Below are 13,204 nucleotides of genomic sequence, written 5' to 3'. Positions count from 1 at the left end.
CTGCCAGATTCTTACAAATACAGAGATAGATGTTGGCAGCCAACCATTGGACTGAGCATGGGATCCCCAATAGAGGAGTTAGAGAAAGAACTGAAGTAGAGGATGGCCTTGTCATGCATCAATGTAAGGAGAGGTCCTTGGTCCTATGAAGGCTTGATAGATGCCCCAGTATAGGGGAATTGAGGGCTGGGAGGTGGGAGTGGGTGGGTGGAGTAACACCCTCATAGAAACAGGGGGAGGAAGAATGTAATAAGGTGTTTCCAGGAGGGAGGGAAACCGGGAAAGGGGATAACATATGAAATGTAAATAAAGAAAATATCCAATAAAAAAGAAAAGAAAAAAATGACTTTAGGCACATTGACTGAGGCGGACTACGAGCTTGAGGCTTTTGTACACAATAAAGGAAGAGTCTCAACAAAAATATTCTGAAGAAGCTATGGTACAGTGCCCCCCTGAACTGTCATCACCGAACACTAGTTTGGTTCTTTCAGCAGACTTGTCCCTAGGTATGTCAGAGTCACAAAACTGGCCTGACACTGTCAACTATTTTCACTGGCCAGGGTCCTGGAATCATTCTGTAGGGCACACCTAGAGGTACACAAGAGCCATGAACCTACGTTGACACCTGCTGGCCACCGCAACACTAAACAATGGGCTCTCGACTCACAGCCTAAGGAACTGCAAGAGGAGCTACTCCTGTCACTCAGATTACGTAAGCAGTTCTAACCAATCAGGAGCTACAGACAGGTTGTCCAATCAGAAGCTTCTAGGGGGCGGGAGGCGGGTTCTTTTCGGCCGCCATGTTAGCTAAAGATTCTTCACCGAAGCTGAGGAAAGCCGTTGTAGGAGCCAGTGCTTGGAGCTGTGTGGGGGAGCGCGGGTGAGCTCGGAGCCGCGCAATGGTGAGCGAGGGCCGCTGTCCCCTGATGGGAGGAGCGGCCGGCTGGGCTGCGGGAGCCGGGGTGGTGGGTCCTCCCTGGGGTTGGGGCAATGGGCGCGGGGACGGAGGGGCTGTGACCTGGGCCTCCGCCTGCGGTCCGTAGGTACTTCCGCCCTGATCCTCTTGGCGTCAGCGCTGAGCGGGAGGTCCCGCCCTGCGGGGGGCGGGGGATGGGCGGAAGCCAGTACGCGGATGACGTCACGATCCGGGCTGGCGGGGACGTCCTGCTTTTGGTGGTGCCCTGAAGGCTGCTTGCTAGACTAAGGCTGTCTAGGTTCTTTGTGCTGTCTTCGAGAAGTTCTGAACTTTGCATTCCACATGTAAGTGTGGCATCCTCTTTAGGTTAATTTTACGACATTTGTAAAGTCCAGTGAGTTTCTTTGCAAAGATGTTTAAAAACAGTTCTGGGAAAGATGACTTGTCTCATTGAATTTATTTTGTTCTTCTGTCAGACATCCTTTGATTATATTTTTGTTTTTATTTCTGCTTATGCATTTGTGGGCTTGTTAATTTTTCTTACCTCAAATAGTGCATTGTTTTGCGTACTGAGGTTCGCTGAGAACTGTTAGTCAGGAAGAATTGTAGTTGATTCTTCTGTATTGTGTTCACCATTCTGGTCCTTTTCTTCATTTCCACACAACCTTTATTTCTTGTTTATTTTAGCATTTTTATTGGAAGTATGTTGAACTACTAGTTTAAACTGAGAACATGAGCATACTATGCTAGAAATAAGATAGACACATTTGTATCTCCCCAAAGTATCAACTATTTTTGAATAACAATAAATTTAAAAGGTTTTGATAGCAGCAATTTGCCAAATGATTTCACTTACATTTGTAATTAGGACAAGGCTAATGTGGGTTTTATTCTAGTCTTTCTTTTTTTTTAAGATTTATTTATTTTATGTTTGTGAGTACACTGTTGCTCTCTTCAGACACAACAGAAGAGAGCATCTGATCCCATTACAGATGGTTGTGAGCCACCATGTAGTTGCTGGGAATTGAACATAGGACCTCTGGAGGAGCAGTCAGTGCTCTTAACCACTGAGCCATCTCTCCAGCCCTTCTTTTAGTTTTAATTGTTAATATTAATTCTCATGTCAAAGCACATAGCATATCTCTGCATATATTGTTTATAAAATGAATACGGGTAAAAGAAAAGGCTTAGAAGTAGGCTGAGAGAAATGTAGGTAGAGTTTGTACTGATAGGAAAAGGAACTCAAAACAATTGTGCCACAGGGAGGGAGCCTTTGATGAAGTCACAGAGAGGACTCAGGCTTGTCAGCCATGCTGCTTAGTTCTAGATAGAAGGCCCTGAGAGCAGGCAGCTGTGGGCTCAGGTCCAGGTCTGGATAGGGACTAGGTGGAAGGCCAGGCAGGTGAGTAGGTGAGTCATGGGGCCTATTGAAACCTCAGGGACAAAAGTCTCTACTTGTCCTTTCTTCATTTATATACCAGTTATCAGACGATAGGATGGTTTGGGGTCAGATATCCTAGTGCTAGTAGGTGTCTATCAATTTAAGAGGCCAGGAGAGGGAGTTATGCCCTTCCCTGGTTTCCCTGATAGCATTGTAATACATGCCCATCTAGTCTCAACTCATCCTGATAAACTTATAGAGTAGCCCTCTTTCTGTTCTCAGGAACAAGCCTGTGATATCTGGCTGAACAGATAGTATTGTTTGTGCATGTACCAAGGGGCTGGAGTCATTCTCTTTCCTCAAAATGGAGTCAAATGGAGTCACTCAGGGCAAGGCATTGCCTGGAAAACCACTGTTTTCTCACAGTATGGAGTAACTTGGGACAGGACACAGAAGACTGTGCCCTTCAACACTTCATGTCCAGGATCCTGCAGTACCACTTGCTTTATTAGGTTCATTGCTTTCATTGGTGATTTGAAGTGTGAGGCTGGAGAGCTGGCTTAGTGGTTAAGAGCACTGCTGCTCTTGTAGATTGATTTCCAGTGACCACATGGTGGCTTAGACCGTTCTGTAACTTCATTCCAAGGAGATATGAAGCCCTCTTCTGGCCTTTATGGGTACCAGGCATGCATGCGGTGGAAGCAAAACACCCATACATGTAAAATACATAATTTAAAAAAAAAAAGAAAGTTATAGTTAATGTCTGCAGACTTCCCCTCCCAACCCCTTATTTTGTTTTTTTAGACAAAATCTCACTGTGTGACCTGTCTGACCTGGAACTCTGGAACTTTGTAGACCAGTGTGGCCTGGAAATCACAGAAGTCTGCCTGTCTCTGCCTTTCGAGTCTGTGCACCACCACACCCAGTATGTCTGTAGTTCTTTGTTTTATTTGCGTATTTTCTTACTGTGTCATTTATCTCTACTGGTGTACAAGCAGCGTAGTGTTTTTCCTTTTACATCCTATTGCTTATTGCCAATGTACAGGAGTAGGATAGAATTATGTATCCTATATGTTTGCTATGGTATCACATTAGTTCCTTGAATTTTTGTTGAGTTTTGAGATTTTCTTTGGGCAAAAACCAGTTTTTTATTTCTTCTGAAGAAGCTTACTTCCCCTTTTGTTGACATACAGTTTTATTCTCCCTTAAATATAGCATGATAATGATTTAAAATTAATTTTATATTTCATTTCTGTGGGTGTATTGCCCACAGAAGTAAGTCTGTGTGCTGGTGCCTGGGGAGGACAGAGGAGGGTGTTAGATCCCCTGGAACTGGTGTTGCAGATGGCTGTGAGCCACTGGGGTGCTGGGAATTGAACCTGGGTCCTCTGGAAGAGCAGGCAGGCAGTGCTTTAACATCGGCTCCCTCTCTCCAGCCCGCTCATGTTGTTGTTATTTACTGTTGATGGTGGAGTCCATTGTTTCTAACTTTCTTGGGGAGGTGCATGTTGAGAATTGAAATCTGGTTCTTGTGTGCTCTGCCATTGAGCTTCATCCAGTTTGAATTTTGAAGTTTAGTTGGTTTTGCATACCTGTCTTAATTTCTACTTGGTTGCGGGATGTAAGTTTTGATTTGGTTTAGTTAATTTCTGTATTATGTTGAGATGGGTCCTTGTGTAGGTATGGATGGCCTCAAATTCCTGATTCTTTTGCTGCCTCCAAAGTTCTGGAGTAGCACGTATGACTCATGATACTGTTTTTCTTTTTCTTTTCTTTTTTTTTTTTTTATAACTTAAACAAATTTCCCCTTTAACAATTTCATACATGTATAAAGTGCATGCTGTGGTCCATCCTCTCTGACTCCAGCACACCCCGTTCTGCCTTATCCCTGCATTTTCCTTTCTGATCTCCTTGCTTAAATTCTGTGTTGGAACCACACTGAAGACAATGACTTCTTCCTCCAGGATCTGTCAGTGGTCACTAATTCAAGGAAGAGTAGTAGAGCACTGTAGGCCCCTCCCCGACCTATAATTGACTGTTGTTGGTGCTGTTCTGAGTACCATTGGATGTGACCAAACCACTATGAGGTCAGAAAGCTCTGGCACTGCTATACCTAGAAGTCAGGATTTTACAGCCCTTCTCCCTTGCCTCTCCTGCTCTTACACTTTCACCCCTTCCTGTGCTGTGATCCCTAAGAAGTAATAGTATAAACGTCCTATTCAGGCATGGAGAAATGACTCAGAAATTAAGAGCACTGGCTGTTCTTTCAAAAGACTAGAGTTCAATTCCTAGCACTTACATGGTGGCTCACAACCATTTGTAACTTTAGTTCCTCTTCTGGCCTTGTATTGCATGAACATGTTGCTTAGAAATATATAAAGGCATAACATCATACTATAAACTAAAAATAAGTAAAATATCAAAAGCAAAATTAAAAATAATTTAAAAAATGTCCTATTTGGGTTGAGCACTTAACTATCACTTATTCTCAGCGCTCTGAGCGCCCTGCATCCTGTGTTCACTGATATTTATTGAAAAAAGAGGCTCCTCTGACTAAGACTAGGAGTGGGATTTGTTTATGAGTATGAACATAGGTATTTAGAAAGTAACCTGGGTCCAGGACAGTACAGCTAAACTCTGTTAGCAGGTTAATCCTAGAGGCCATGAGTTTTTCACTAGGTTTACAGTGTCAGGTGTGGATTTCCTCTTGTGAAGCAGGCCTCAAATCCAATCATAGAATGGTTATTCATCTAACAGGTTTTTTTAAAACTACATATGATCCAGAGTCTTAGTCGTTATTCTATTGCTGTGAAGCGATAACATGACCATGGCAACTTTAAATTGGGATAAGCTTAAAGTTTCAGAGGTTTAGTTCATTATTATCATGGCGAGGAGCATGGTGGCATGCAGAAGACATGGTGCTGGAGAAGTAGCTAAGAGTTCTACAGTCAAATCTGTAGGAAGAGAGAGACACTGGGCCTGGCTTGGGTTGACCAAGCATTCAAGTACAGGAGCCTCTGGAGGCCATTCTTATTCAAGCCACTACACCCAATTATTACATTCCTAGGTATATACTCATGGGACTCTATATCCTACTACAGTAGGATATACAGTAGTATATCCTACAGAGAGACTTGTTGAACCATGTTCATCATTGCTTTATTCAAAATACCTAGAAAATGAGAACTGCCTAGATGTCTATCAGTGATGAATGGATAGCAAAAATGTGGTATACATCTATGTAATGCGTGTGTGTGTGTGTGTGTGTGTATGTATGTATATATATATATATATATATATATATATATATACACACACATGCGTATGCATACCTAATTTGTTTTTATGGTAGAATGGGGGCTTCATACTTTAAATTCAGAAGTATTTGCTTTTCTGAGACACATTGTACCAGATTGGTGTAAATTTGTTTTTGTATTTTTAACACTGGGTCTCTATTAAACTCACTCTGTATACCGGGATAGGCTTGATCTCAAGAGATTCTCTTGCCTGTTACCTGAGTGCTAGGGTTAAAGGCGGGCATCACTGCACGCAGCTTGGTGTAAATCCTTGACTGTTTGCACCTTCCATCCTCTTTTTGTTTTGTTTGTTTTGTTTTCATTTTTCAAGTTTTCCCTTTGACATTTTATTTCTTGATTTTTATGACTTTATTACTTGGTTTTCTTTTCATTGATACATTGTTTAATCTTTATAAATAAACCCCTGAGCTATATGACAAGAGTTCAGTGAGAACATGGCCAGTAGAATGATAAAGATAGAGCCTAGTTGCTGGCCTTCAGAGAAGCTCTTAGAAAGATACATATTCCCGACGATGCAGGTAAAGTATTGCTAGAAAAGCTAAGAATAATAAAAACAGAGCTGATCACTTCAAAACCTCAAAAACCATTTACCATTGTGGCTTCTGTAGGAAAGGCCTTCTGAGCCCGGGGGCTTTAGCTGAGTGTGTGCAAGGATTGTGCCAGCGGTGTGGTGGGGAGGAAGGCCAAGGTTAGATGGGAAACCCAATAGTTAGAGAAAGTGCAGTTGCTGATGATGACTCCTGAGACACATTTAGTCAGAGGTGAGCGGAACGAGTGAGGAGCTTGTGGGCGGAGACAGGCAGACCCGGAAGTTGTGAGGGTGTGTGCGTGTAGTTCTCAGTGGGCACACGTGTCCTGAACATGGCTGGTTGTTTGTGTGATGGCTGATCTTTACTGCAGACTTGAATGACTCTGGAACCAACTAAGAGGCCTGTCTCTTGCAGGTCTGCCAGGAACTTTCAGGGAGGGCTAACTGAGGTGAGAAGACCCTGTCACCATCGTAGAGAAGGTGGCACTTTGAGAAGTCCAAAGAAGGAGCAGCGTTCCTTCCCTGCTTGCCTGCCTTCTTGCTGGTGAGTGCATCTGTCTTGCCACCGCTGCCACCGCCTCCGCCTCTGCCTCCACCGCCGTCATCCTTCCCTGACACTGGAGTCAGCTTCTTGGGCCTTCCCGTGTGGACTGAAGACCACTGAAGAAGCTGTCCCGGTGTCTTCTGAGTCCTCAGTTCCAGGTTGAAGCTTCTGAGTCTTCCAGCCTTCGTGGATGGAGCCTCTTCATCATGGAGACAGCCATTGTTGGACTCTCCAGGCCTGATCAGGTAAGCTGTAAATTAGATAAGGTAATGTATTAAGTTCCTTTGTTATTTGTTCTTATATTTCTATCCTCCAGAGAACCCTGACTCAGGTAGCTACGAGTGTTCTCCAGTTTTTTTTTTGTTTGTTTGAGACAGGGTTTCTCCGTATAGCCCTGGCTTTCCTGGAACTCACTTTGTAGATCAGGTTGGCCTGGAACTCAGAAATCCGCCTGCCTCTGCCTCCCGAGTGTGTGCCACCACGCCCGGCATTCTCCAGTTTTCTTATGTGCATCTTAAACATTAGTTTAAAGTCATCATTCTCTTATTTAAGTTGTGTGTTTTTAAATTTTTAAAAACTTTTTTATTGATTCTTTGGGAATTTCACATTATATACCCCAATCTCACTCCTCTCCCCATCCCTCCATATCTATCCTCTGTCCTTGCAACCCACCCACCCCCTTAAAAAAAAACAAAAGAAAGGAAAACACAACAAAACAATATCATCATGGAAGCTGCAGCATGGATACACTTTTGTCCAAACAGCTTGCCTTGCAAATATTCATTGTAATGAGTCATTGGTCTGGTTTGAGGCCTCTGGCTACTGCTACACTGTAAATACAGGAACCTCACTGGGACTCCTCTCAGATATTTTGTTGTTGCCCTATTTTATGGAGATCCTGCAGCTTTGGTTCTGCAGGACTGGCCCCTTCACAGGCTCCAGCAGTTCATAGATGGGAGTGGGCTAACTCAAAGTCCTGAAGCTGGGCCTGGGTGGTAGCTGAGTTGGTCTGCTCAATAGCTCTCCTGCACTGGCACCATCAGGGCCAGCTCCCCTGCACTTCCCAGGTGAGGGGTAAGGCTAGCTTCTTGTTTTCAGGACTGGCCTATCCTCATGCCCTCCCCCCCTCCCCTATTCCCTACCAGAGTCAGTCCTACTTTGCCGTCCAAGAGAGGTGCAGAACCAGCTCTCCCATGCTGCCCAGGCAAAAGGTTGGGCTAGCTCTCCTGTGCCCATGGCTCTGTATGGCTGTGAGGAATGGGACCAGCTCTCCTGTGCTCACACTGTTGGGGTTGCCTCACCAACTCCCATTCCACTAGGGCCAGCTCTACAGTGCTGCCCAGGTGTGTGGGGCCCCATTTCCTGAGTGCTGGAGTCAGCGAGGTCAGAACCAGCTCTCCTAAACTCATGCCCTAGGGGCTTCCTATCCCCTACCCTACCACCAGGGTCCACTGTGTTGCTCAGGCATGGTGTGGGGGTGTTTGGAGGGGTGTCCACTTTCTTCAGTGCTACAGCTGGTGGTGGGGGCAGCTCTCCTGCTTTCCAGGTCAACTCTCCCATGCAGCACAGGTGAGGGGCAAGGGGCAGCTTTGCTCAGCCCTCAGACAGCTACCTGGCCCTAGGCAGCAATCAAGAAAGGGCGTCTGTGTGACCTTTGGTGGTAACATGGGCCGTGGAGCAGCAGATTCCTGCTGCTACAGCGCCGTGGACCCAGACATGGCCCTCTGCAACAGCAAGGGCTGGGACTTCACCATGGCCTCAGGTGGAAGTGCAGGCTATTATCTCTCATCAGGCTGTTCCTCACCACCCTCATGTTTCCAGTTCTGCTTCCTTCATAGTATATAAACTGTTCCTGCTTCTTTCTCTTCTGTCTTTCTACCACATACTTCTCATCTTAATTGTGTTCAAATGTACTCTGCTAGTAATGCCATCTTATTTGGAAAGTCAGGATGGCTAAATGTTTGTCCAGCCCAAAGAGTCCAAAGGAAATACATCCTCAGCCAAAGCTAAACACAGCACAGAGAAACCGTAATCCAACATAACGTCATCCAGAGATGAGTCAACTATGGGTTTCCATTCTGTAGGTACTGCTCTTCCTCTTGGACTAGGATGCAGCTCTGGGAGTTGCAGCAACTCACCCATGGTCCATTTACTCAAAGGAAGAAGCCATAGGCCCCCTGGCACTTGCATTTATTACTGGCTCTATTGATGGACAGTGTAACTCACCATTTCCCAAGGAGCAGGAGCAGTAACTACCTTTGAGTCTCCAGATCTACCTCTCTTCATAGTGCTCAAACCACTTGATCCTGTCTTCCATTTCTCTACCTCGTTGCTCACTTTCTGTACTATCTGACCCTTGCTGTGCTCTTAACTTCTGAGGCATCTCTCCAGCCCTGATCATTCTTTATTTTAGAGTTGACACATTCGTTACTGTCTTCTGTGTCTTCTGTTTTCTTCATAACTGAAGACCTGAAATAATCACCTAAAATAGCATGCTTCATACCAACAAGTAGCGTCACTAGAAATTTTGGAGAGCTCTGCCCCATTTGTACATGGGAAATTTGAATCCGCTCTTGGGGTTCTCAGTCTCATTACTAAGACTTTTTAAATTTTTTTTTTTTTTTTTTNAGACAGGGTTTNTCTGTGTAGCCCTGGCTGTCCTGGAACTCACTTTGTAGACCAGGCTGGCCTCGAACTCAGAAATCCGCTTGCCTCTGCCTCCCAGTGCTGGGATTAAAGGCGTGCGCCACCACCGCCTAGCCATTAATTTATTTTCTTACACTCCAGATTTTACTCCCCTCCTGTCCATCCTCCGACTGTTCCACATCCCATACCTCCTCCCCACCCCTCGTCTTCACGTGGATGTCCATATCCCCTACCCCACCTGACCTCTAAACTCCCTGGGACCTCCAGTCTCTTGAGGGTTAGGTGCATCATCTTTAAACACAGACCTGGAAGTCCTCTACTGTATGTGTGTTGAGGGCCTCATGTCAGCTGGTGTCACCACCTGGTTGGTGGTCCAGTGTTTGAGAGATCTTGGGGGGGTCCAGATTAATTGAGACTGCTGGTCCTCCTATAGGATCACCCTTCTCCTCAGCTTCTTCCAGCCTTTCCCTAATCAAACAACAGGGGTCAGCTGCTTCTGTCCATTGGTTGGGTGCAAATATCTGCTTCTGACTCTTCAGCTCCTTGTTGGGTCTTTTGGAGGGCAGTCATGAAACGACCCTTTTTGTGAGCACTCCATAGCTTCAGTAATAGTGTCAGGCCTTCGGGCCTCCCTTGAGCTGGATCCCACTTTGGGCCTGTCGCTGGACCTTCTTTTTCTCAGGCTCCTCTCCATTTCCATCCTTGTAATTCTTTCAGACAGGAATAATTATGGTTCAGAGATGTGACTGTGGGATGGCAACCCCATCCCTCACTTGATGTCCTGTCTTTCTGCTGGAGGTGGGCTCTATAAGTTTCCTCTCCCCAATGTAGGGCATTTCATTTAAGATCCCTCCCTTTGAGTCCTGAGAGTCTCTCACCTCCCAGGTCTGGTGCATTCTGGAGGGTCCCTCCAACCCCCTATTTCCTGAGGTTGCCTGATTCCATTCTTTCTACTGCCCTCAGGGCTTCAGTCCTTTTCCCTCACCCAATACCAGATCAGATTTCCTTTTCCTCCCCACTCTCCCCCTGTATCCACTTTCCCTCCTAGGTCCCTCCCTCCCTCCCCACTTGTGATTGCATTCCTAAGAATTTAAGAGCCTGGCGTGGTGGCGCACGCCTTTAATCCCAGCACTCGGGAGGCAGAGGCAGGCGGATTTCTGAGTTCAAGGCCAGCCTGGTCTACAAAGTGAGCTCCAGNGCAGAGGCAGGCGGATTTCTGAGTTCAAGGCCAGCCTGGTCTACAAAGTGAGCTCCAGGACAGCCAGGGCTATACAGAGAAGCCCTGTCTCGTAAAAACCAAAAAAAAAAAAAAAAAGAATTTAAGGTTGGTTAGAGAGATGGCTCAGCGGTTAAGAGCAGAGGACCTAGATTCAGTTCACAGAACTTACATGGTAGCTCACAACTGCTGTAACTCTAGTTCCAAGGTATTCAATGTGTCACCTATGTGTGTACTGCATGCACGTGGTGCACATACATACACTCAGACACACATGCACATGCAGGCATATAGGCACACAAAAATAATATTTTGGAAGGATTTAAGAGCTCTCTCAGAGCTTAAGGACAGTTTTATGAATTTAAAAGAAGTCCTCAGGACTGACAAGTTGTAAGTTCTGGCAGCTGTTGGGAAGGGGAGATGGATAAGAGAAGAAGAAGAAAACCAAAATACCAAAAACAAACAAAAAACCAAAACAGTTCCTTTTGAGTTAAATTGGCATAGTGGTCAGTCTCTTGGCAGATAAGCCCAGAGTTTAGAGCATAATTGAGCGCTGGTCAGCATTCTGAAGAGAAGGAAAAGTTACCCAGGAGAGTCTCATGTCAGGGAGCCCTTGCCCCTTTTGCAACTGTTAAGTATTGATTTAATTTCTTTCCTACATGTGTATGTGCATATTTATACTATTTAATCTCTCTTCTTGATAGTCTTCAAATAATTTGTCCATTTCATTTAAGCTATTCCATCTCCATTTGTTCCTTTATGATTGTTTTGGACTAGATTTATCATTTCAAAGGATTTTTTTTTAATATCTTTTTTTTTTTTTTGGTTTTTCGAGACAGGGTTTCTCTGTGTAATCGTGGCTGTCCTGGAACTCACTCTGTAGCCCAGGCTGGCCTCGAACTCAGAAATCCGCCTGCCTCTGCCTCCCGAGTGCTGGGATTAAAGGCGTGCGCCACCACGCCCGGCTTTAATATCTTTTATTAGGTATTTTCCTCATTTACTCAAAGGATTTTTTAATTTTATATAAGTTACTAAATTTGTGACCATGGAGCTGCTTATCTATTTTACAGTTGTAATCGTTTGACTGTGACAGTGCTCCTGTAGGTTCCCGTGTAGGAGCACTTGGTCTCCAGCTGCTGGCACTGCTTAGGCTGTGTCGTAACTGATATTTTTCTGAGATGATGATTAATTTTTCCCTCATTCCACTTGTCACATTTGTGTTTCTTTGCATTATTTTCTCATTTTTTAGTTGTTAAAAAAGTGAGCATTACTGGGTACAAGCCTTTAATTCTAGCACTTGGGATGCTGAAGCAAGTTGATGTCTGTGTGTTTGAGGCCAGCCTGGTCTTCCTAGCAAACTACAGGCCAGCAAGCAAGGCTACAAACTGAACTTTGTCTCAAAAAACCCCAAAGTGAATGAGCATTTGGGCCAGTGATGTGGCTCAGCAGGTCAGTGCAACTGCCACTACGTCTGGTAACCTGAGTTTTATCCCTGGGGCACACATAGTAGAAGGAGCAAACAGACTCCCACACTCATGGAGCCTTTGTGCCCATATGCACCAAGCACACACTAAATAGTTGTCTTAAAGAGTGCTTATCTATGATTATGGAGTACCTTAGGAAATCAGTTCTCTCTTCTCCAGGGTTTGAAGGTTGTTTGTTATAGAGTATAGTTTACCATATGTTTAAGAACATTTCTGAAGTACTTATTTCAGAGATTCTATTACTTATATTCACTGAACTCCATGTTTTTTTTTAAACCCTTTATTCAGAAATTTCTTTGAATGTTAGAAATATGGAGGAAGAGGCTTAAACTCTTGAGTATGAGTTTCCAAGGGCAGGCAGCCTCCTGAGCTGCAGTGTTAATGCTGCTGTGTGTATCACATGGTAGGGTGTTCCTGGGACAAGAAGTGGAGATCACTGGAGAAGGGGAATGAGGTGGGAAGCAGCGCATCTCTTCCCTGGATGCAGTCTCGAGAGGAGTGGGCTGTCCGGCCATCTCTGAATATCACTCAGTGCTCTTACTGCACTTGTGTGTCATGGAATGAGTGTGTGGAAACCACAGAATTGCGTAGCCATACTGTCAGCTGTGGACAGATGTGTCTTTCTCACCCGCTCTTTCATATCCTAATCTGGAATGTTTTAGGGTTTGGTGAGCTTTGAGGATCTGGTGGTGCACTTCACCCAGGATGAGTGGGATTTGCTGGCTCCTTCTCAGAAGACTCTCTATGGAGATGTGATGCTGGAGACCTTCAGGAACTTCACTGATACAGGTAAGACTAGCCATGCCTTTAATCCTAGCAGCCAAGAGGCAGAGGACAGAGCATCTAAATGAGTTTTAGGCCAGCCTCTCTACATAGTGAGTTCAGGACTACATAGAGAGACCCTGTCTCAAACAAAACAAAAGTATCTTATCTTCACTCCATAAATTAGAGAACAAGTATTTCTGGTTATTGGTGGTTGTTGGGATTTGGATGTGGAAAGGGAAGAATGTGGTGAAGAAATTAGGCATAGTTATAATATACATGCTAATATTCACCATACATTTTCTGTGACCATGCTTTAGGATGTGAATGGGAAGACCAGAAAATTGGAGACCATTCTGAAGAGCCTGAAATAAATCTAAGGTAATTTGCATGCACAAGTGCAAGCAAA

The 13,204-nt window shown here is 44.7% G+C and overlaps 1 protein-coding gene across 3 annotated transcripts in view; it reads left to right on the top strand.

Moving 5' to 3' along the window:
- Window positions 1-788: 788 nt before the first annotated feature.
- Window positions 789-13,204, top strand: part of LOC110300664 (zinc finger protein 14-like) — a 14,979-nt gene continuing 2,563 nt past the window's right edge. Inside the window, exons 1-4 of one of the 3 annotated variants that reach the window (XM_021170920.1) lie at window positions 789-902; window positions 6,559-6,932; window positions 12,696-12,822; window positions 13,116-13,176. In XM_021170920.1, the coding sequence (XP_021026579.1) occupies window positions 6,894-6,932; window positions 12,696-12,822; window positions 13,116-13,176 (227 nt within the window). In that variant the 5' untranslated portion in view covers window positions 789-902; window positions 6,559-6,893. Of the gene's footprint in view, window positions 903-1,160; window positions 1,261-3,182; window positions 3,223-6,558; window positions 6,933-12,695; window positions 12,823-13,115; window positions 13,177-13,204 lie in introns of those variants that run through there. The other 2 variants (XM_029481014.1, XM_021170921.2) reach the window with 2 other exon arrangements.

The sequence above is a fragment of the Mus caroli genome, chromosome 8, assembly GCF_900094665.2.
Source record: "Mus caroli chromosome 8, CAROLI_EIJ_v1.1, whole genome shotgun sequence".
Classification (NCBI taxonomy): Eukaryota; Metazoa; Chordata; class Mammalia; order Rodentia; family Muridae; genus Mus; species Mus caroli.
This window is presented reverse-complemented; position numbering and strand designations above follow the sequence as displayed.